Source organism: Haliaeetus leucocephalus, unplaced genomic scaffold (assembly GCF_000737465.1).
Source record: "Haliaeetus leucocephalus isolate CR32 unplaced genomic scaffold, Haliaeetus_leucocephalus-4.0 Scaffold587, whole genome shotgun sequence".
NCBI lineage: Eukaryota > Metazoa > Chordata > Aves > Accipitriformes > Accipitridae > Haliaeetus > Haliaeetus leucocephalus.
This window is the reverse complement of record NW_010973023.1, coordinates 5,213,205-5,237,958: the sequence shown is the minus strand read 5'-3', so window position 1 is coordinate 5,237,958 and position 24,754 is coordinate 5,213,205. Positions and strand designations below refer to the sequence as shown.

The 24,754-nt window shown below is 38.2% G+C and overlaps 1 protein-coding gene across 1 annotated transcript in view; it reads left to right on the top strand.

Moving 5' to 3' along the window:
* Positions 1 to 24,754, top strand: part of MBP (myelin basic protein) — a 123,589-nt gene that overhangs the window by 14,622 nt on the left and 84,213 nt on the right. Inside the window, exon 2 of the mRNA XM_010577941.1 lies at positions 14,417 to 14,491. Coding sequence (XP_010576243.1) covers positions 14,441 to 14,491 — 51 coding nt within the window. The 5' untranslated portion in view covers positions 14,417 to 14,440. The remainder of the gene's footprint in view (positions 1 to 14,416; positions 14,492 to 24,754) is intronic.

Sequence of the window (24,754 nt, the reverse complement as noted above, 5' to 3'; positions counted from 1 at the left end):
ATAAAAATGATGTTCAGGGGAAACCAAGGCAAGAAATTAGACTTCAGACTGAACAGAATGCTGAGTAGCATTGCTGTGGGACATACATAGCATGTTACTGGCCAAAAAAGATTTCCTTCTGTTTGCAGTACTGTATTTATAATATAAAGTCAGGCAGGTCAGGGCAGGGGACCATGATCTCCTTCATGAAAAATTACGTATTCTGGATCGTGTTTGGGTATAGGCAGGCTGCAGCGTACAAAGGGTAAGCAAGTGATGAGCAAGATACTGGTATTGCAGTAGTGTTATGACTTAAATGAGCAAAATAATAATTGGTACCAAAATTATTAGCCACCCTTGTTTCTGCTATGTTGTGATACCACACTTTTATCAACCTGTGCACGTCCCAGTCCCAGTGGGCCTGGCATCACTCTGCATCTGATCCCAGTATTATCTGCTTACACCTTTTCCCCGTGTGGCATTTGAGAGAGCATTTGTGGTATCATCTTCAAACCTTGTCCATTCTAGCAGACAACCGATGTATACCATAATTTTTAAGTGCTTTAGGACTGGCTGCTCATATGATATAGTTGGCAACATAAGGGAAATTTATGTTCATTACTAATTGGATTTAGGAGTGAATATAAGTGAACGCTGATGTATGCAAACTGATGAAATGTTTACATGCAGCTAGGTTAAAAAAAAACCAACAAAACAGTTGTGGTGGTAATTGCTTTCCACTTTGCTTAACTTTAAACATACAAAGTCTGCATTGCTGTTAGCTTGTTTTTAAACATCCTTGCCAGATACTATGAAACCTGTGGTTTGGGGGTGGCGCTATGTTTTTGATCAGGGTAGGTTTTTTTTGAGCAAGTATTGTGTGCTTCAAGATAATAAATGGGGGATTTTTATCCCCCCCCGCATTGCTGTATTTTTGTTTTGGACATTGGCCTTAATTTTGACAGATGCTCAAATACCAAACCAGGAACGGATTTACTAATAGATACTTACTATAAAGGGCAATGCGTTAGACTTACTGGATGCACCAAAAGAAGCTAGTGATTAAAACTAGTATTAGCTTACTAAGGGCAAGTTTGGTCATTCAGAATTATTGTAAGGTTTTAAAATGCCACAGGCTAAATATTAGGGACCACAGCTGGGCAGTGTTGGCATAAAGAAGGGAGTGGTGCTGTAAATGGGCCGTCACCAATGTATTTGGGAGTGAAAGGCTCCAGCTGCAACATCTCAAACTAATCATAACCACTAACTTAGAATAGCTGGATTTCCACTTAAAAAAGAAGTTATAAAACAGTTAAAATCTGTCAGTATACCTTAATTGCTTGCAAAGTCCCTTATAATCTCAATAAAAGCTGGTTTAAGCACGATGCTACATTAAATAAGAGACCCATTGTTTTCACTTATAGATAACTCTTGTAAGTGTTAAAGGACTGACAGTTTTTGATTTGGGTCTTGTGTAATTTGTACTTCAGAAAGTAACTTGTATTAATGACTGCACTTTTAGTGCTATGAGCTGTTGTTGCTTCAGAACACTATAGGTGAATTAAGAATTAATAGTAACAGGTTGGATAGAGGTATTGTTTAAAGTGGGAAAGTAAGGAATTCAGCCAAACCAGCATCTATTTTCTGAAAAGCTTTAACTCTGTTAAGGAGCGAGGTGAGAGGCGCCTTTATTGATGGAATCAATGATACGATGCACACAGAAGTTTGAATTTTCTGTTGCTGGAGGGAATGTTATATATATGTGATGTAAAGTTTCAGTCATAGACTGTAGAAATATTACTCATTATTGCTTTTCCATGGTGGTGCATTTACTGCAGGGTGCTTGAGGAGGGGAGGGGATTTTAAGGGCTGTTCTGGAATATACTCTTGGGAGGAATGTTATGAAAAGACCAGTTGGTTTGTAAATTGTTTGGGAAATACGGGTTAAAGTGACTTGAAGAGCCTTGTATAAAGCACCTAGTCTATCTGTACTGAGAATTAGATGTCTCAGATTATTATCCGGTGTAGCCAACAAGCTGAGTAGAAGGCTTCTTAAAGTCAGTATCTGTCCAAACAAGGTGTGTTACGCTGCTGTTCCTGTTCCCAGAGCTGCGGGGGGCAGAGGTGGGCTTCGTGTGTGTCTCACAACCCTTTCCTGAGGGCACATGCCCACAAACTTGCAGAAGAGCTGGTTAGCCAAGACCCTACCATGCTGTGTTTGGGATGGAGATGAGCGCTGTCTCTTCCCCAAAGGGTTCAGACCTGCATTTCCCACTCCAAGGAGCAGGCTGCAAAGGTAGAGGCTGTTGGGCAGGTCCCTTTCTTCAGTAGATGTATGTCTTTGTGCGGAGAGAGTTACAGTTTTCCTGTACTTTATACTGATTGCTTACAGGATAAAACGGATGAACAGAAACTCATTGATGAACTCAGAGTGGGGAATAAAGTCTGTTTGTCCAATATCCTATACCCCAGTGAAACCCAGCTGGCTAAAATCTAGCACGTTTCATTTTTGCTCTCCCTTTCCAGGGTATCACTATTTTTGTGATTTTATTTTGTTTAGGTTTTTTTTTGGGGGGGGGGGGATTTTGAAGTCAGTTGTCAGTATATGAACAGGTTCAGCAAAACGTGGTCCCTCTCTGTTCTGGCCCTGCCCTGCAATGCTCCAGGTATACTGTCTGGAAATGTAGATTGGAATATCCTCGGGCAAAAGGAGTTGCCTGTGTTACCTGGGGCTGTTCTGCCATGGCAAGAACTATGCCATTCACGCAGTCTCTGAAATACAGTGGTCAGACTCTTGCTTTCTGCCTTGAACATAGCTCGGGTTTCTGCTCTCCTCTGGTTCTTCCAGACCCCTGCTCTTCTGAATTTTAGAAACACTCTGACTTTAACTTGGATTTATACGTGGGCAGCATCTATTTTCTCCTCTTCTAACACTCATTTAGTTTTGCTTTACTTAGCCTTGATGTGTCATGGGGCTTTTAGTCTTATCCCTGTATAATAGGCTCCTATTGCTCTCATCATCCTTGCATCTGTTGTAGTAAAAAATTCATGTTGTTAAATATGGCTGACCAGAATTGTACCTTGTATTCAGCTGAGGTTATGCTAGTGGCTTGTATGATGACATTAATTCTTCCTGATCTTGACTGGAAATATCCCCTCATGATACAACGTAGGTCTGTTTGTCTGTCTGTTGGTTTGTTGTTTTTTTTTTAATTTTCCCCTGCTAGATCACATTGTTGACTCACAGTTATCCTGTGATCAAGTCTGACTGATCTTTCCCCTCAGTATCTTCTGAAATGATCCCTGGTTTCCCACATCCTGTGTGAGTATGCTAATCACAAGCTTACGATCTAATGGTATGGGTGACCTCCTGCTATAGCGGTTTAAAAAAAGTCAGGGAGGGGGGCATTACAGCCGTTTCCACTCCATCTTGTGATAAGCCTGAGCCTGATGGTTAGCATTTTCTGTGTCTGAGAAAGTCTGCTGAATTAAGACCTAGGATGGCAGAGAAATAACCTCGTATATTGATGAGGTTCTGGTGTAAAATCATGTGGAGTTGCTTGGCTGTGTCATCGTGGCTGGAGTATTATTTTGTATGACTGATGGCAGAACTTGAAGTCCATGAAGCACTTGTAAAATAAGAAAGGAGGTGTCTGTTGTGATTATAAACCCAAGCATTATATAGTAGCTGAGAATGGGTTTTCAGAATTACAACTCTGGATTTAAGTTTCTAATGTCTGCCTAAGCTTCTCTAGTGGGCTGTAAGTAATTTTTCACGTATTGCCCTTAATTTATCTCTGCCTTTGTTCTATGTTTGTAATACGGGAGAATGTTTTACCTCCTACTCATGTGTTTTGTATACTTATGTTGCAAGACTTTTAGGGAAGGAACTTCCTCGCTGTCTTTGCGTACTGTGTGGAATGAGACCCCCCTCTTGGTTCAAGTCTGTGGACCCTGTAACGATTTTAATGATGGTATTTAAAACATTTTTTTCTTTTAAAAACATTCAGTTAACAATAAAAGTAAAATAGTTCATCCCGTTCCTCCCCATACTTTACAAGTGCAACTTGTTAAGAACAAGCTTGTCTTGTGACGGGTGCTGTGAATATTATATATAAGCTTACTTAACTTTTAATCATATAGTGGATTTGAGGTATATTTTGGTAATCATCTTTGAAAGTGAATACACTGCTAGACTCCTTACTGAAACACATGTTTTCTTACTCCATTATTTTGATGTGTTGCCTGATTTTGTTGGGGTTGTTTTGTACACTGAATTTGTCGTAAATGGTGAACTGAATTGGAAAATGATGCTGAAGAAATGAGTGTTTGGCTTGTCATGTTCTTTGTCTTCCTTTTAACATGAAATAAATAGTCTGATTTTTCTTTTTAATGAAAGAAGGGGAAATAATTGTCTTGTGTATATTTCATATATTCTCATGTTGAAATAGAAACTTTTCCCTGGGTTTGTCATTTTCCTCTTCAATAGTAATTCTGTAATGGCTATTTCTATACTGTCTTTGTACATAGCCTGGATAAAGGTTGGGAAAGCAACATCAGTACATGAAATTTAAGATTTTGATAAAATGAGGTGACGTTTGAGTATGAGGCACGAGTACTTGAAAGCATATTTGAAGAAGCACATAAGTACAATAATTGTATCAGGGTGATGTAAGGACTTAAGTGGTTTCTCATGCAGATTTCAGCGCCAGGGTTGCTGCTGTTACTCATTAATTATTTAAAATTCCAACTGCAACAACTCACAGCCTAGTGGCTGTAACCTGCTGAGCCTCTGACCTAAACAACTAAAGCCCCAAATACCTGGACTAAAATTCTGTTTGAAAAGGAGATAGATTTATTTATTTCTCAGATATACAATTATCCTTAGCAAAAAATATTTTTACTCTCTGTGTTCAGAAGGGAAAGCAGCCCATTACGTCATTGCCAGAGAAAATCCCAAACTGGTATCATAGTTTGTGTTTCCAGGTAGGCATTCATGAGCACAGAAAAATTGCTTCTCTGCAGCTTTGTAAATCACTTTGTTCCTAGATTTATTTATTGATCTAGGAGCAGAGGAATTTACAAATCCTTACTTAAGCTTCATGAGATCTCACTTGCAACTTGCATAGGAAACCATTTCAAGCTGGAGAACTGTCTTTATTTGTGTTTGTGCTAGCGGATAATGGTAACCTGTTAGGAGGCTGTCACATGAACCTTGTTATGTGTTTTAAGCACACTCAGACATGAAAATATTGAGGACTAAGTCTCCATCAGATTACTTAAAAAATTAATTTAAGAGCATAATCTCAGGCACGAACCCTCAGGAAGTGAAGCTAGTAAAAGAAAAGGCAAAAAAATGAGAAGCGTAATGCACAAAAAGTGAGAAATATAAGCATATAGTTAAAGATGCATTTTTTTTTCATGTCAGAAAAGAAAGATTGGGTTTTGCGCTTCTTTGGTGGTGTGTTTATGGGAAGGGAGGGACGTGACTTTACAGCAGTAGATTAAGCCAAGAGGGAGTCAACTTGGAGTATGGTGAAAGTTGGACCCTTCCGTAATAGCACTGTTTATGCCAAATGTAACAGAGGAGCATTTACAGGAAACCCATCTCTTGGTTGATATGTTTACAATATAGACAGATTATATATAAAGTCAGAACAGAGGGAGAGAAATGGCAGGCAGGCAGAGAGGCTTTTTTTTTTTTTTTTAATTGGGTTATTTAATTGAGAAGGGTATAGTGGTTCAGTGTTTTCTCACAGCAAAGTTAGCGGTGTCTGGAGAGGGTGAATCATCTTCTTGTCCCATCTGTCAGTCTGTTGCATATGAGAAGATAAGAGCCAGCATACAGTGCCTTTGATTCATGTGCGTTTAGAACTGCAGGTGTGCATTTTGTCATAAGTTTCTACGTTGTGTTAATGAAATGCTGATCATCAAAGTGGCTGTGTTCACTGGGAAGCTTAGGTGACCTACCTCACTTCAAAAGGGAGAACATACCAGTCACCATTTGGAGAGGACTTGTTTTTCTAAGCAGAGAACGGGGAAAAAATGTGAGTCTTCAAATGTATCTTGTTTTTATTGTCATGGTATTTTTTCATTTTTATCTGAAAACAGATGTTAGGTCTTGTCTGATTTCAGAGTACCTTAATCTCAAAAACTGAAAGTCTCCAAGTAACAAATAATGATACTTGTCTGTACGGTTTCTTGATTGCTCCATGCTTTTTCCCCCTCAGGTACTGGTAAGATTATTACTTTGGCCTGACATTCTCTATCATTTGAATTTTAATTTCTTTCTTTTTTCTTTTTCCTGGTTAATACTGCACTTACATTACATGTTCTTGTGTGCTCGTTTATCTTTTTTTAAACGTATTTTAGCATTTAGGACAAGTGTGTACCTTTTAGTTGTTGACTCATTGAGGTGAAGAGGTGAAGTCCACAGCTGCAGAGGCATACTCCTAAAGGAAATATGGTAGTTCAGAAGCAATGATAGTGGAAAGTGATGGTCTTAGGAGTCTGCTGCATATTTTTACAATATATAGAATGAGATTATGATCTGTCTCTGTTCTTTCTCTATATCTTTGGTTGGTTGGTTGATGGTTGGACTTGATGATCCTAAAGGTCTTTTCCAACCTAAATGATTCTATGATTCTTTCTCTGTCCTTTTTTTTTTTTCCCCCCTCCTTTTTTTTTTTCATTAGAGAATTTATTTTGCTGCAGTGTCAAATTATTTTGTCTCTGGAGCACACAGGTGCTGGAAAAAAAAATCACCAATGATTATGTGTCTGATCCTCTTCAGAAGGTTGGGAAAAAATTGGTCCTTGCTCCTAGGTTTTGTATGCCACGCAGACCTCGACAGTCCTCCAATATGAAAAAAAAACCCCAAACCCAACAACCAAACCTCAAAACCACCAGCCTGTTTTGTTGCGTTGTGTATAAAAGACAGTATGTAGCAAATTAAATGAATATGTTGATGTTGGTGACTGAGATAAAAATAGACAAATCAGTCATAGTTTCATAGGAGGACAACATTTCCTTTTTGGTATAGGTTCAAGGGATGTGTATGTTAGACATATATGTGGTTCTCTCTGTTCCCTACATGGGGAATAGCTGTGAGGCACAAGTACCTCAGAAAAGGCATGGAGGGCATACAAGGAAATCCACGTTTTGTCAAACCCCTGAAGTGTAGGTGCTGTAGTAGAAGTGCAGCAAGCAGAAGGAATGGCATTGTCGGGTGCTTGGATGTGCTGAGGGCACCTGTACCTTGCCCCAGATCTTTGAGGTGGTACCTAGCTCCCCCATCAAATGCACTGGTCTCTCTTTTAAAGTGGAGGTGATTAAGGAAATTTCCTTATGACCCTGCAGGTGGATTAACATAGAGTTCACAGGGCTCCACTAATCTTAGTGTTTTGAAGACAAAAAGTAAGCATGTGGCTAATGCCATTTGATCATAATCCTTGACGATTTATGTTTATATAAGGCATTATAGATGTCAGTATGCGCTAAGTGATGTTAGGTGGGCATTTTTCTGTTCATGAAGGGAAGCAGAAAAGCCCTTTTGAGAAATTTGTTTTAAAATTGTATCTTTTCTTAATGGGTGGGATGAGGCTGATGGTGTTCCAGCAAGGAGAGTGGAGTGGGTTGACGGAAGAAAGAAGAGAAAAGCAAGAGAAACCTAAGCTACAGAAAATAAATATATGTGGTTTACCAAATTCATTATAATTGTTTTTACAGACTTGTCTATAATCAAGTTTGGACTATCCTTAGCTGTGCTGAGGTGAGATTTCTGAAAATCATGTGCTTTTACAAAAAATAATGTGCAGCATCCTTCTTGCTGGCAATAGATAGCAGAAAACTGTAATCAAAGCAGTCAGGAAAGATCTTAAACCTTGGGTCCTGTCTGCTGTGCTTACCCCATGGCAATTTTAGGAAATAGCTTGCAACAGCGTTCTTTCCCAGAATATATTCTATCCCAGTGTTGCAGCCTTTCTCCTGTGTTGTACTGTTTGCAGAAAACTGTAGTGAAAATTGTTTAATTCTGGTGTCCTTTGCAGTAATCTGTGAGGTGTATGTAAACTGTCAAACAACTGTGCTAGCACTGGGGAGTACTTTCGGAACTTGGCCTGTCTCTCAGGGGGGTGGTTTTCTAGGTCTAGGATCCTTGCTAAGGCACATACAGTTGTCTGTAAACATGAAAGTTGCTGTCGTGTCTGGATAGGCCAGGAAGGGCAGGACTTTGATATGTAAGGCACTGTGCAAGCATGATTAAATATACCTATCGGTACTAAACTCCTTGTGACTTCTCTGATTTAAATATTATGGTCGCCACTGAAATCTTGGTTTTGATCATTCGTGATGGAAATGTGTCTGGAATAATGTATTTTTCTTTCAGGAAGGGTTCCTCAGAGAAATATCATTGTGGAAGTCAAAAGTGAAATAAGGTTTGATCTAGCAAGGATTGCACGCTTTCATGGGTAATGAAAAATTAAATCTGCATTAAATAACAATGGAACAATGGATAAAAGGCACTATATTTTATGAAATAATTTAGCACTTGAATTAAGAGGGCAGGATCCCTGGGAAGAAGCTTGCCCATGAGGCGGGTTGCTTTTGTTATGTGGTTGCTCACATCTGTCTCTGAAGCATCTGACTGTGGCTGCTGACAGAATTAGCTGCAGGTCACTCACCTATGCCTGCTGGATGTTTTCTCTCTTGGTGCATTGGCATACTAGGTTACCACGATGATGGAATTCTGAAGAAACAGATGAGGCATGGCCAGTATATCGATCTGTTTTGAAAGAAGGCTGAAGTGAAGGGCTTTCTTCCAAAGATGTGTATCACGCTGAGAGCCTAAAAAAATCCACTCAAAGATTTCCATGTAGCTGGCAGCTGGTGCTGGGCAATGTGTCAGCTTGCTTCCCAGGAAGCTACATAACTTGGACCTGACACTAGAAAAAAAATAATCTTGTGTATGTCATTTTGCTGGATAAGTTTGTAATTAAGAGTCTACATTAGAGGGCTACCAAAATTAGGGAGAACTTGCACATTTCTTAAAAGTAATTACATTCTTTATTTTGTCTAATAAGATCTGGATATAGTACTAAAATGTAACATTTCCTTGGATAAGAATAGTCATTAATTTAGCAGGAAGTTTTAAGTAAATTCCTCAAATATTTTTATATTCTACGGTTACCCTTCCCATGCATGAGTAAGGCTAGGAGCACTTGCTAAACATATCTAGCATTGTAGTTCTGCGCTATTATCCAACAACATCAGTCTGTGGTGAATACGTATTCCTAGACAAGGTAATAATTATGTTCTGATACTTGTAAATATGTAAGCACTTGCATGCCTTTATTATTATGTGTAGTTCTGTTGAGTCATAATTAAGTGTGTGGCAAGAGGTAAGATTGAACCCTTATTTTACGTAACTAAATTACTCTTCAAGCATCATATTTAACAATCCATTTGCAGCATCCTGTGATTTACATTTGGTAGTTCATGTATTTTAATACAAAGTAAACAATAATGTTGAATAAAGGTGCTCCAAGTGCATTGGCTTATAGCCTCTTGTAACTCTTGAATTACAATTGGTGAGCCGTCTCTGTAAACTAGTTCTGGGCTGAAGTTTATAATTTGTATTTAGCATATACAAAAATTACAGTGCTCTGTGAGATATTGCAGGGGAAGGATACTCTTTAGAGTCTGACAATTACAAGGGGTGAACTTTTCTCAGGCTTCCATGGGTAAGAAAGAAAATGCTGTTTTGCACTTAAAACAGTGTAACCTGCAGAAAGTAATACCATTGCATTTCTTGGTATATTCAAAAAGTTCAGAGAAGTATTTTTCTGCCTTTCAGTGGAAATTCTAAATCATAATTTAAACTTCTTCATAGGACTCTGTGTGTGTATGGGAAAATGATTAGAACCTTTTTTTAACTACAAATACCCACTTAATTTCAACAGGCAGACTAGAGTGGGCTAAAAAAAATGATATGATGATACATGTTTCTAAAACCCTATTTTTAATCAACTGTTCAGATGAAGAGAAATAAGTTTCTTGATCGCAACATACATGTATTTTCATATATTTGTATTTGTTCAGTTTTTATTTTGTGTTTGGCAGGCAGCAAGGAGAAATTTCTCTCCTTGGGTAAGGCAGTGGTGTTTCTGTAGTTGTTGCTAGTTGGGATATGGCATCCTATCATGAAGAGGGTGGGAAAGCAGCGTGGTCTAGGCTTCCGTGAGGTTACCTGTTAGATTGACTCCGTAATAAGGTAAATGGATGGGAGGAGACACTTTATTTTATTTCCCCAGGCAAAATCCCTGGGCTGTCTTTGGAATTACTTGAAGCAGCCTGGATAGCTGGAGTTATTCCTGTACCAGTCATTGACTGGGAAGTGCCCAGGTCTTGGCAGCAGAGCTGATTCAGCTGGGTACGTGGTTGTGGCGTGAGGCGGCTGGGTGACGCTGCTGGCAGCGTCTGCAGCGGCGGTTCACAGCTTCCTGCTGCAATTCACTCACTTCACCCCAAAGAGTTGTTAGGTAGCTGAAATGTTTTCAACTTTTAGTCCTATTAAATCAGTTTGCTCGCATGGCCTGTTATTTCCTGAGCCTCTGAGACGGTTTTAATATGCTGAAACCCACAGTCTTGATGGGGAGTTTTATAGGGGAGCTGGTGATGTACTCTGATCACCGCAGACCTGTGTAGTGTCCCCTCTCATTTTGTGAGTCAAGCCCATGTGCAAAATCTTTCATCTCACAGGATTTATGAAACTTGCAGAGTTTCATCCCAAAGGCTTCAGGCAAATGCTGTTGAGGTCATAAACTCAGTCTCGTGCTCAGGCCTATTTTGGCAGCTTATTGTTAGATGTGATTCTTGTTGGATTGAAAGAAGGTTACTGCATTTCTACAGCACTTCTGTTTTTGCATTGTTCTGGAGCTTCATCACTGTTCCTTTGGCTGTTTATCAGTGCTGAAGCATGTATGGATTCCTCTGCAGAAAAGAATGTTGATCAGTTGACTGACATTTGTTGATAAGTGCAAGAAGCTGCTGCTTCACTTTATAGAGAGCTGCTTAGTCTGGCAACCTGTATGTTATGAAGGTGACTAAAAAGAAAATACAGATCTTTTTCCAGCTCAGATTTTTTGCATAGTTGACTGCAAGTTCCTGCAAAGATCGTACAATGAGTAATCCCATTGAAGTCAGTGACTCAACTCATTGCATGAAGATTGGCACAGGTAGAAACTGTGCAGTGTGGTCTTCTCACGACAGTAAGAACCAAAAGCAGTGTTTCAAGTCAACACTTCAGGATGTACTTGCATCCTGAAGTGAAAATGACCCGTGTGCTCAGTTTTTCATCAAGTGAGGCAGAGTTCTGCTTGAGGCTAAAATGAAGAATAAGGTCATTCTGTTTCTGTAAATGAATTTAATGTTTACAGGCTTGGATGTATGTATGTTTTTGCTTCCTAATCAGGTATCTACAGAACAGTTGGCACTACATGTTTCCTTTCCTAATTCATGTCAGATTTTTTGGAAGCCTTTTTTTTTCCCAAAGAATTACTTAGTTTTCTCCATTTAACAGGTAGCATGAAGAATTCTGTAACTTTTAGGATATTGTTGCTACCTGGATGGTTGCTTTTGTCCCTTTGGCTAAGAAGTAGCTTTACCTCTATGTGAGGATTTTATAGCAGGTACCTGTAGTTAACTTATCTTGAGTTTAAACATCTGTGTTCATTTATGCATGAAAAAGATGAAGTAAAATCTAGTTGTATTAGTGTTAGTTTCTGGATATGAGGTGAGAATAAGAAGGGGTCTATCATGCGACTTTAGACCATATGCTGTCCTTCTGACACGTTCAGAACAATAAAGGAAGCAGAAGTGCAGATTTATGGGCTTAATCAATGCCATTAGTTTTCAGCTTTTAAGTCTGTAGAGAAACAGAACAATTGGCCTAGTTGTAGGTGTACTCTCAAACCACACTCCTAAACTTTGAATAGAGTTGTGCGTTTCCATTTCTCCAAGCCTTGTTTCTTTTTTATTTCCTTCCATGTGTAATTTGTAGTGTCTTTCTGAAGGAATTATGCATATGGGAATCAGGAGTGTGTTGCTTAGCCATTTCAAATGCTTCTCTGTTTGCTTGGTTTTCATTTTGTTTGCTTGCTTTGTGCAGACTTCTGAGCAGAAAACTGGCCTTATCATTTTCAGGTATCTATGGTGTGGTAGCATAGAAGTTTTTACTGCTTTTCTTTTCACTGCCAACAAATGATTTTTAAACATTTATCTGGCTTAGTTTCACAGCATAGCTTGTCTGCATCTGGTATCTTTTTTTACGATGGCACTGCAGGACTGGGACTCCGCTATGCTCAGTCTTTTATGGATACAGGGTGGGTTTTCATGGAGCATTACTCCAGAGACACCAGGGAGACTAAGGGGAGGCAGGAGTACACTGATCAGAGTTCTGGTCTGCAAGTGTTATGTTGGCTCCATAATCTGTTTACTTAAACGTATATATATTACAGATCAAGTTTGATAGTTAATCTTTTGATAAATGATGGGAAGAGTAACACTCGGAACATTATGCCTTTATTTTCTGATGTAGACATTTCTTACAGTTTTGTATTCCACTCTGTTTTCCTTATATGCAAAGTAGGTGATGAGAGGTGAGCTGCTGCTCATAATTTGTAGAGGAAGGGCCCGTTTGGGGTAGTTCAGCTCTGAAACCCAATGTATACGAATTTATTTGTATTTTTCCTTGAAAATTTTCATAATCCCACAAAAATGTGAATTGGTTGTGCTGATTTCACAATTTAAAAGGGTAGGGTTTTTCTTTCAATCTTTTATGTAATAGTGCTTAAATATATAGTTAATATATATAATATATTATATTATAATAAATATATATAATATAAATATATAATAAATAGTGCTTTTATGTAATAGTTTAAAAACAAACAAACAACTCTGTTTCCAATTTGCCAATGAACTCTACCTTGAGTACGTTTAATGAGTTTGGATGTTTTTTAATTTTTCCTTTGTGAGACATTAGAAGTGGATGTTTGTGAGGAGTTATTTAATTGGATACGCTGATAGGTGGCACTTTGATTTTAGAGCAAATGGAATTCAGTGAATAGCCATGTGAGCACTGCAGACCCTCACTAACTTGAAAATCTGTCATCGGAGTGGGGCAGAAATAAATCTGTTAGTCACTCCAAAAGTTGCAGTAGAGATTCAGGACAAGATTGGTTTTGATAAAGTGCACATTTCTGTGATGGAAAGTCAGAAGTAATCAAAGTTTCTATCTTTAGAGTCTTTTGGTAAACAAATCAGTGCGTGTAGTTGGGGTTATAACTGTATGTTCTACTGACTGAAACTGGTTAATAGCCTACTGTTTTACTTTACGCGTTTTCTATCGTAGCAGAGGTCTGGTTGTACTTTTCTCCCAAGCCTTTTCTGAAGATTATGCTTAATGAAATAACTTCACCCTCTGATAGCGAGAGCGTTGTGCCAGGATTTCTGATGTTAAGGTTTTATGGTATATACCTCTGGTTATTGCAGTGTAATGAAGTGTTACTGTTGGCACCAGAAACTGAACTTTATTGTTGAAAGTTCAGTTCATAATTCTGAGAGGAAGAAGTCCACTTGAAACTTCTTTTGCATGTAGTTTTTAAGTTTCAGGACTTTAAATGCTACCTCACACCGCATTCAAGTCGGCTGAAGGCAGCAGCTGTGTATAAGACTATACAAACACATGCTTCTACGAGAAGAAATATGTAGCTTAACCACCAGTGTACTCTAAAAGCTGAAATTTGAGTGTTGTGGTTTAACCTACATAAGCTCTGTTAAAGCTGATATACAACAGGATGAGCCAGAAAATACAAAGAAAGAGTTAGCATTCCTTTCTTATGTGCTTGTCCTGAAAGTGTGGGCTGTAAAGAACATATCCATTCTCACCTTCACAGCAAATTGTTAGCCATTTAGTGTGGTGCTTTTTTTTTCAGTAATTGCTGTTTATATAATGGCAAATGTGAATTCAAAAGAACTTACTTGATCTTTTATGGAAGTTTGTAGTTACAGATCATTTGGTACATATTACACTGTTTTGGTGTTATAAACGTAGTATTGAAAGACCAGGCCTCTACCTAATTTCTAATCTAGTCCTTGTTTTATCTGCAGATTTCACAATAAACACTTTATTTTTCCTCCTCTGTTTATGTCTTTTGTTAGAAGAAGGAAAGCTTTCTGGTATTGCTTAGATTTGCAAAGTAGACCAGATAAGCATTTTTACTTTTTTTTTAAGATCTTTCACAGATCTTACCTTGGACTGTAAAAATGCTTATTGTATGAGAACTCTCTCTTTGTTCTGTGTCAGATGACATAGTAATTTGTATTTCACTACAAATGTATTGGTTTCAAAAATGCTGTTTTGGTTTTATCTTTTCAGAATTTGAAGTTCGGGTGATCCATCATGGGGAACCACATAGGAAAACGAGAACATAGCGCTGACAAGTCAACCAAGGTAAGTGTAGAAAATTGAAGAGGCAGGGCCACTTCAGAATATGTGTTTTGAAATACACATTTTTTTAGTACACTAGTCTGTTTACCAGATCACTTTCACCATTACTATTTTGTAGTTGTCACTATAAAATCACCAGCTGTTTTTCAAACAGGGTCCTATGAGATGTGGCCAAACCAGGATTTTGCTGTGCTGGATTTAATGAGGGATGTGATGTTTTCCTGCATCAGATCTGTAACTGATAAAAAGCTTCTTGGTCATGGTGGAATTGAATGAAATGAGCCTTACAAGCATGATACTGCAGAAACGCAGAGCTGAATTATGTTCTGCATGTTGACAGCTTTCCATTTGGGCAGTCATTGGCTTTATCCATAAGAAAGAAACTATATAGAAACATGTAAAATAAGAGAATTCTAAAGGAAAAGATTGTCAGTCTGATGAGATACAGCTTTAAAAATCTCGTCCCCAGAAAAAAACAATGAGAACTGTCAAAATGTTCAGTAAAAATTAGTTTGCTTTCTGAGCCTCTGCTGACACTGTTGTGTATTTTGCACGTTATGTGGTATTCTGTTTGCCTTGTGATAATATCTTGTTTATTTGTCTTTCTACATTGTACCGGAAGAGAATTCACGCATATCTTAAAAAAATACTTCTCTTTATATATATATTCATATATTCATATATATATATAAAAAAGATGCTGCTTCTTGCTAGCTATTGCTAACTTCCCTCCACCCATCCCCACCCAAAAATAACAGTTTGCAGTCTGAGCCCCCGCTGTTTAAAGCTATTGCCCTTTGCATTGGACAGATGATGTAAACAGATAGTTCTGTGCTTTATCTGGAGGAATGTGGGTATTTTGCACTGCTGTGGCAGATAAGCAGCTATCCCTAAAAGGTATACAAACTAGAATTCATGCAGTTATTATTTCTTTGCCACCTCCTTTAGGAAAATACATAAGCACACTGGAAGGAATAGGGAGAAAACAGCAGGAAGAGTGGACAACTGGCTACATGTGTTTTTGTTTTGTGTTTGTGCAGTATTTTGCAAATTGGTTTTGTGGCCCAAAGTTTCAGTTTCAATACAAACAATAGCGTGAGTCCCAAGTTGTGGTCTTGTAGTGACTGGTCTTGTAGACTTCCTCTCTAGAAAACTCCATTGTGCAGATCCAGCAAAGTCAAATGCACCAAACAGATGTATTTAGCCAAATATTTTGATCCTTTCTGACCAAGGGTGTGAGATCTTGCAGGTGTCATACGGCATGTATACAGAGCTTGATGGGCTGTTGTACACCACGTATTCCCTGCTTTGGTCTTTGAGGAAAAAAATTGCTTAGAAAAACACATCATAACTTTTCTCCTGCTGTAGGATCACATGTGTCTGATACATCTGGGTGGCAGGTGAGTGAGTTGTTGGGCACATGGGGCCTCAAAAAGGAAAAGATTCTTCAAACCCTAGCAGCCTATGCAATAGGTGCCAAGTTCTGCAGTGGTGAGCAAGAGTCAGGTGGCTGTGAGTCTTGCACTGAGTGTGTAAGACAGGTCTACAAGGAAATGGATTGCTGCAATTTTTTTTAATTCCTTCTTTTTCCTAATTAGTTTATGGAGAATACTTGATTCTGCAATCAAAATAATATTCATTTACCTAAAATATTTTGAAGGGGGAACTTACTTCTGTAGCAATATCTTCTGTCCCTCATTCATCCTCCTAGAGTGACAATAAACCAAAAGCATCAAACGCCTTAACTTTAAAATAGGCAATGCTTGATCAAAATCTCCCTTTATGCACGTAAGACAGTAATCGTGTCACAAGAAATGATAAGGCCACAGATTTAAAATCAGGAAATATTGGTTAAGGTGCTACTATGTATTCCACGTAACTAGTCAATCTTGATTGAATTCTTACAGGCAGCATTAAAGTTCTTACCGGCAATAGTAACCATATGTCATGCTCTTTTCTTTCTTCTTTTTTTTCTTCGTTTTTTTAAGTTGAAGTAGCACTTGTTGTTGTTCAATATAGCCGTAAATTAGAACTGTTTTCCCACCAGTCTTCTAGTGTGGTATGGGAGACAATTGCTGAGGGCTTGCAGAGAGTACAGTGGAAATGCTGAACTGCCTCTTCTCCCTCTTAGCAATAGAACTGCAATGAAAGAGATTAACATCTCATTCAGGGTCTTACTAAAATTCATTACTTGTAACTTCAGGCTGTTTGCTATATTTCCTTTCCCCAAAATATAGAACAAGATCATTTGGGGCACCTCCTTTGAGCCTGTGATGTCAAATTTGCTGCACAAACACTGTCCCGGCTCCTGAACTGACAGACCAGTTCTCCAAAGGGCTGTTTTATGTATCGTGACATTAGAGGGACTGTTGCCAAACTGTTGCAATCCTAATTCTTGGTTGTCCGATAAATGTCCTGTAATACAGCAGTTACTATGGGGGATTTTTTTTGAGTCGGCATCTAGCTTTGCTTTACTTTCAGTAAATTTGGGTATTTGAATTACAAAATGAGAAATAGAGATCTGGAAAGTAATTATTTCATCAAATGTCTCACATGACACCAAGATGCTTTAAAATCAGGAAATTTGCAAAAGACAACAAGGTGGCTTCCCATGCTGTGATACTTCTTTCAAAATACTGTTCTCTTGATTTATAAATATGCCAAGCTACAGTGATTATTTAACAAATAATGAGATACTGTGAAATTGAACGTTTTGAGAAATAGTTGGTCTATTTGACCTAAATAATGGAGAAAATACTTAGAAAACCCTCATGTTTTACTCAAATAGCAATGACATACTCCATCTCATTTCTGTCAGATTTCTCTCTTTTGTATTTATTGTATTTATCTTCTTTTTACTTTGGATGATAATAGACTTTGCAGTCTGCTTAATGCATTAGTAAATGTGTAAGTATTTATTTTCTTTAACTTTGTTGTTAGTGTTAATACTTGCATTTAAACTTACAAAAATGTATCTAAGAACAACTATAGCAAAAAGAATGGGCTGTCCTTCATGCCCTGTGAGTTTCTTGAAGTTCTTGAAGAGCTAAATGTAGAGGAGTAGACAGAGTAGATGACTGAAATTTTATTGGTCTTTGTTTGGAGTTGTAGTTGATCTGTGTTAATTTGGCATCATTAACTATGAAGTGCCACGTGTTCTTTTGTAACAGCTAAAGCTGCCTGTAAGTATTACAACAGCACAATTCTCTGCTACTCTCCAATTTGATTGTCTCCCTCAGAGAATTCTGCACAGCATGTATATTGCCATCCCAAAATCTTCCAACTTTCTTGGTACCTGTCAAAACTGGTCCTTAACTTCATTGATTGTTTGGGAAGATGGGGTTGGAAGGAAGGTTTGTGGCATCGTCCCATCTATTCCACAGCAACTACCAAATGGCATCAAGTCTGTGGAGCCTGGTTTCCATGTGTCTCAGGTCACATAGTACTGTGAGCAGCTGGAAACCAAGTTTGTGACCTATAATAAAAGATCAAACCCCACTGCCCTGTCATGTCAAGGGATTGCTCAAGAAATTTATACAGGCCTGGAACATGTTAGATTATTGGAAATACTGCATCATCTACCTATTTCACATCCTTGACATACTTGGGGTGTGCTGTAAATAAACACCAACGAACCAAACCCAATTGCTGCCTCTGATATCTAACTCTGAAAAGCTTTGGGAAATGTAATTGCCACAGTATATTGCTTTCTCACAGGCCAAAACTGAAAACAGATGTAGTGATGATAAGGTACTCAGTCTACAATTTAATGTTTTGTTTGAACTAAAAGCTACCTGCTAACAATGACCAAGTCTTGCTGCGTAGTAAAATCTTGCCTTTAATTGCCCTATGTATGTACCTAAATTCTATAATGTGTTTTGTAGTGGTTGATTTGATAATTTTAATAAACCGACTGGTTCTTAGTGTTTAAGGAGAACTCAGCATAATTCGTTGAAGCTAAATTGCTACAGTGAGCATGTTTCAATAAATCGGATGGTTTCTATGCTGCTTCTGAGAAGATTCTGTTTTCTTTCCTCTTTTTTCCCAGTTGTCTTGCTAATGTTCAGAAATTTGCACCCTGTGCAGCCTTAGTCCTCATAACATTAGCAGGGAATTTTCTGGCTCTCCCTGATGAGAGGGAGTTGAAATTCTGAAGATGGCTGGCACAGGACAGTAGTTGTATTGTTCACCTCATAGACACTCAACGATCTGCATGCAAAAGGACTTTCACACAGATCTCATCTGATGCCTGACCTCTCATAGTTGAGACTGCTTACAGACCTGAGCGTATGTGTGGTTTTTACCAGGTGCTTCCTCTTTGTATGCATCATAAAGTATCAAGAAAGGAAAAAAACAACAGATGAAATAATTTTATTTGCTTTATTAATTTCTCTAAAGTGTTATTTTCATAAGATAGAGGTACATTTTTTAATACTTACAGTTTGAGAGATACGTGACATACAGATTGTGAGGATTTTGAAGGCTGAGATATGCTTTTCTGTAAAAAACAAAAAACCTCAAACAAAAAAAAGGTGGCATTTGATTTTATTACATTTCAATAAATAGTCTTTATTACCATACATAAATTAATAAGAGTGCAGCCTTTTCACTTTTTTGCCCTAGCGAAGTTGTATAGCACTATTTTTACTTTCTAGTACAATTGTGTGTTTTCTCAGAGTTTTACCTTTTGCTGTAAAGCAATAAAGAGCCCAGCTAGCTACAGTGGTGTATTCTTTGTATTTGATATATTGATTACAACCCTCCCTCCCAAGCCAATAGCTTTCTGAGGCCAAAGGAAGAAGAGAGAAAAACTTTAAAAAGTTGACAGTGCCAACGTTTTCTGTGAGAGATTCGATGAGCATTTTCACCAGCCAGCTTTAGCCAGTAGAAATTCTTGTGACCAGCCAGTGTCTGGTTAAACTGGTGCCTGGTACAAGGAAGTGCTGCTTTTGGAAGGGGCAAATCCTCTTCCAGGGTGTGAAGGGAAGTTCTGGGCAATCAGGTTAAGCCAGACCAGTTCAATTTGGTAGATGTCTGTTTTCTTCAAATTCTACCATCAACATAGATTTGGCCTTGAGCAAATCCTTTTGTGCTTGCTCTATTCTCCTTTTTCATTTCTTAACCTTCGTACTGTCTAACTGGATTGTTTGTTGGGACAGATGCAGTGTCATTCTGTATTAAAAGTAGTGCTTGGGAGACCTTGAGTAGAGCCTTCAGGCACTAATGTGCTTCAGCCAGTGAGATGATATCATAGCGATACAGAAATGACTGTACTGTTTGAAGCCTCTGAGAATGCCAAGTATGCAGTAGCTATGACATCTGTCCTCAAAAATTAACCGTAAGACCGTCATTCAGTATGGTATTGGAAGCCTATGTCTAATGTTTAAGTACACAAGTAGCTCTACTATAAAGTTAAAGGGAATAACTTAATGTCTCTAAATCCAAATCATGTGTTTGAATACTTGACTGTTCATTAAACTTTTCAGGCACTGAATTTAATAGTGTCAATTGTAGTTATAATATTTAATCTTTCTAGTATCTAAAATATGGTAAGCTCATCATAGGTATGTGTGGAAGATAAACTGTCCCTGGATCAGAGCTGGTATTTTTTACACTTCCATGTTTCCCTTTGCTGTGTGTATGCGAAGGCTGCTGAAGGTACAGTGCTCTGCTGTGCAAAGCAGCTGGTGAAAGAGTTAAAGGTGGGAGGCCAGGCAGATGTGAGTGAGGAGCAAGCTCTGGTCACTGCCACAGCACTTGCTGCTAATGTTTAAGGAGTTACCCGAATTGTTTAATCTTGGCAGTATGTCGCTAGATCTGCATTTCAGTGAAGATGTGAGTAATATGTAGGTAACGGTTACATGAAATAAGTTGAAAGCATGTTTCTATGTTGTGCATACAACTTGATTTAGGTCTCGAGCTGGTTGAGCTTGCATGGGTGTAAAAGGAAGAGGTGCAGTCGCTGTGGTTTTGGCTGGGGAGGAGGTAGGGTCTTAGGCTTTGTTCTCCCACCCTCAGCCTGCAGAACTAACTAGAAAAACAGGGAAGTACACTCTGTACTTTTTAAGGTCTTGTGCTTCAGATGCCATGCTGTTGTGGTATAGTTTCCTACAGTTCTCTTCTTGTTAGCTTTAATATAGAACTAGATGAATGTCCTGTCAAATAAGTTTAATGACAGTACCACTTAATTAGCAAGGAGTTGGAAGAACAAGGGTGTAATCCACTGCCCATTCTTTGTGAACTCTCTGTGAACTGTTATAGTTGCTGGAAGTTGTTGACTTTTGTTAGAAAAGTCAGCCTATGCTTCAGCCTGAGAACATCTTGTTCAGTGCTTTAGCATCTTCACGCTGGAAAAAATGAAGGCAAAGTTCCTTATATTTTTAATCTTGAGGAAGCAGAAAGGGACATGGAGATCCTGAAAGGGAGCAATATCTCCCTTCCTCACATAACCTTTTTGTGCTTTTACTGTTGTGGTGGTCATAGATCAGCATGCAACGAGATGTTGTATCACCTGCTCTGAAATAGAGTGAGATAGGTCAAAGTCACAAACTAGAATTTCCATTAGTTATATTTGAGAAGAGCCTAAAAAAACTTTTGCAGTAATGTATTACCTTAGAATGTAGTTGTATCTGTAAAATCAGTTGTGGTGAAGTGCGTTCTTCCTATTAGAGAGGTTGCCAAGCTTTACCTATGGGTACCCAGGGCCAAATCACAGCAGAATCTCCAGTATCTAAGACAGTAACTGGTAAATCTGTCCTGTAGCACTTGCCAAAGTATTAAACCCCAGTAAAAGTGCATTTTGAAGTTTGTCCTCATCTTTTTCCCCTAATGCTAGTTCTTTTGTCTTTGATGCTTCTGGGCAGTAGCTGGGAAGAAGAGTGCTGGAGCCATGTTTTATTTTGATTCTCAGTTTGACAACGCTTGTATTTCTGATAGTGTAACTGACTGTGCAGCTAGGTCAGCGTAACTAGTTGTAAGACATGGTTTTACGCTACGCATTGGTACAAAGCCAAAACCCCATCTCTGCTCAGATCTGATGCTAAATGTTCTGCCATGAGAAAAGAGGAGTTCCAGATTCCTAGGGAGAGTTGAATCTTGCTGTCACTTGTAAATTCAGCAAGTGTGAAATGGATATCAGAAGGAAAAAGATACAGGGCTTTCCCATGCAAAGTATCACTGTAACAGTAGCTTCTTTTTTGCACTTCAGAAGCTGAAGATTAATTTCTTACGTAATTGCAGTTATTTGTACACTGAGTAAATTTGTCTGCAGCTACAGTTCAAAAACTGATTTTTCCACTTAGAGCTAAAATGTCATGGAATGTTTTTCCTTTTACTTAACTTTTTTCATACCCTCTGCTTTAAGTTGATGGAAATACTTACACAGCATTTGCTGGAGGAAAAAAAAAGGGTTTTTTGTAAAAGGAAATTGAAAAACTTTTAAGCAGAGTAAGATGACTTTATTCTCGATTACTGAGATAAGGTTCACTCTTAAAAACAATCTGATCTTTCAGTGCAGCATCCCGTGGATGGGGCCATAAAAATATCAAAATTTGCATAGAGCTGAAAGCCACAAGATATATAGCACTTAACCTGGATAATTAGGGGGAATTCTGAGCATCAGTTATAATCAAGAAGAGGCAATAATGGAAATGTTGCATTTTTATCACAGTGCCGCAGAGTGACATTCAGGTTGGTGAGCTGGACTTAGCTTGAACTGAAAGATGTATTTAGGGAGGCATGAGGGCACTCGGCTTGCTCGTGAACTCTGTGCAGCTCAAAAGCCACAGAAAGAGACCTAAGAGCTAGAAATCTTAGCAAGCCTATCACCAATGGGATCTATCCTTAAATGAGTCACTTATTATCAAATCCATAGTCACTGGTTTTGGGTCCTCAGTTATTCCTGTTGTGTAAGAGCTTCACGATTGGATTCACTGTCTGGTAGTGCCGAGGTTTTCAGATGAGTTATGAAAATCCCAATATACTGGAAGCATCTCAGTTAAAAGGAACTATCTGAGACTGTTATGTTAAAATTTGAGTGTTGTTTTTTTTTTTTTGTGTGTGTGTGTGTGGTCATAACTGACTTGTATGTCTAGCACATTTTCCCATCCTTTCACATGCTCCCTCTTCCTTCCTCCCTTTATCTTCCTTCTACTCCTTACACCCAGTTTCTTTCTGCACGCTACTTTCTGCCAGCATCTCCATCTCTGATGAATTCAGTGCTGCATTTTGATTTTTCTGAGGCATTAGAAATAATACTTAATTGCTAACAGTGCAGTTGCATGCTCAGAAACAGTGAAGAGATGGCCAGCTAACAGGCAGTCTGATGAGGAAGGTGGGAACACTATCGAAGAAAAGAGAGAAAATTTGCACTTTTCTGACAACACATCCATTTGAAAAATTGTTTTCTCTTCCAGCCAGCGTGCTCTCTTCATGTTGAGATAAGACTTTCAGCAACTAACCCAGCCTATCACAGTATGTTGCTTTACAAAGCAATCCAGTAGTGCCATTGCTAATATTTGAAAGCTGAAAATCAAAACTGTCTCCTGTTATTTTTATGACCATCATCATCATTTATATAGCGTTTTGTCATAAAGTTGTGTTGCTTTTTTTGCATTTTTACCTTGTACCTGTTATAGACTTTGTTTTATGCAGAAAACAGAAGAATTGCTGTTGAATTCTTTTGGGGAAACGTGGCTAAAATCTGTCAATGTGAAGTGGAAAACTGTATGCAAAAAAATTTAAATTCCACTTTAATTCCTTGCATGTACGTATATATATATACACGCACACGTCTATATATAAAAAAAGTACAGGTGTATATATTTTTTAAAAAATATATAAATGCAAGTGTATATTCAAGTATAGATACTCTGCTTATGTCTGTGTATGGCTGCAAATGTGCCTGCTACATGAGTTTCAAAAGGCAAGACCAGTAGCCTTCCACCCTGGGAAGTCTGGCTATCCATTCTGATCTTCCCTATGAACTATAGGCTAAATGTTTCCTTAACATTGAGCCAGAGCTTTCTACTGCAGATGAAACTTGCCTTATGGTGGACAGTGATAAAGCCTGAATAATCACTTTTTTTTTTTACCTCAATGTCTGAGATTTCAGACAACTGTGTTGTTTTGAGACTTGGTAGATGAAAGGCTGGTGAATGTGAGACTGAGAATCTCAAGTCAGTGCCTGTAACAGTTGAGGAGTGTTTATTTCTCATAAAATATATTAAAGATATTTCAATATTTACTAATACTATTTATTGATTAAAAAATCTCTAATATATTTAACAAATATATAGTACTAGTGTAGATAAATATATCTTAGTGTTCTAGGAAAGGATTTAGAACTCACAGTAGGTGATACCCACTGCATAAAGTAACAACTGTTTTGTCTTTGGTACACTGCTACACAGAAAACTCAGTATATTTGGGATGATTAATGTTACTTCTGGAGCTTGGTCGCATGAGATGAGATTCTAGGTCAAAAGCTGTATGTGATAAAGACTGAAACTTAAGGTTTTTTCCTACTGAAAGAAATTACTTGCCTTATGCTGCAGGATACTTGCTGATAGAAGGAGGTCCCCTGCTATGGTGTGGTGCTAATCTTCAGTTTCAGAATCAAATTTGTGCTTGGAGAAGACTTAAGTTATATATTTTATTTGAGGTGGGATCTGAACCACTGTAATCCATTACATTCAGATTGACTTAAATGAAGCATGTTTATTTGTAGGTGCTGATAATGTGGACCTGAACATTGAGCCTTAGGATTCTTGCAGATTCATTTACTTGATAAATTACTTTTAATGTTGATATTTTTCTTCTGCAGTTTGATATTTAAAAAATACATAATTCTTAATAAAAGGTTTTTCTTTATAATTCCTTCAGCTAACTTCTTGCCTTATAAGTAATGGTATTGGTAAGTAGGAAAAAATAGGTGAAATACCTGTTTAAAATTAAGCCTTGACACTTTTTCCTCTTGTTTTGACCTCAGTGCTTTGTGTTTTACTTTCCTGCAATCCTCTCAGGAGGAGAGGGAACATAACTCCATTCTGGAATTTCTGCAATGTACCTCTTCTGCCTGTTGCACCCTTTCCCTTTTCTGTGGCATCTTCTCTGTTGTTTATTATTTCATTATTATTCTACTATGCTATGCTATATAGGCCCTATAAAGGTCAATAAAACCATCTGAAAACAAAAGTTTTATGGAGCTTGGGGGAAAGGAGGCCAAAAGGTCCGTGTCGGTGGATGCATTCAGGTGGGATGGTGAGC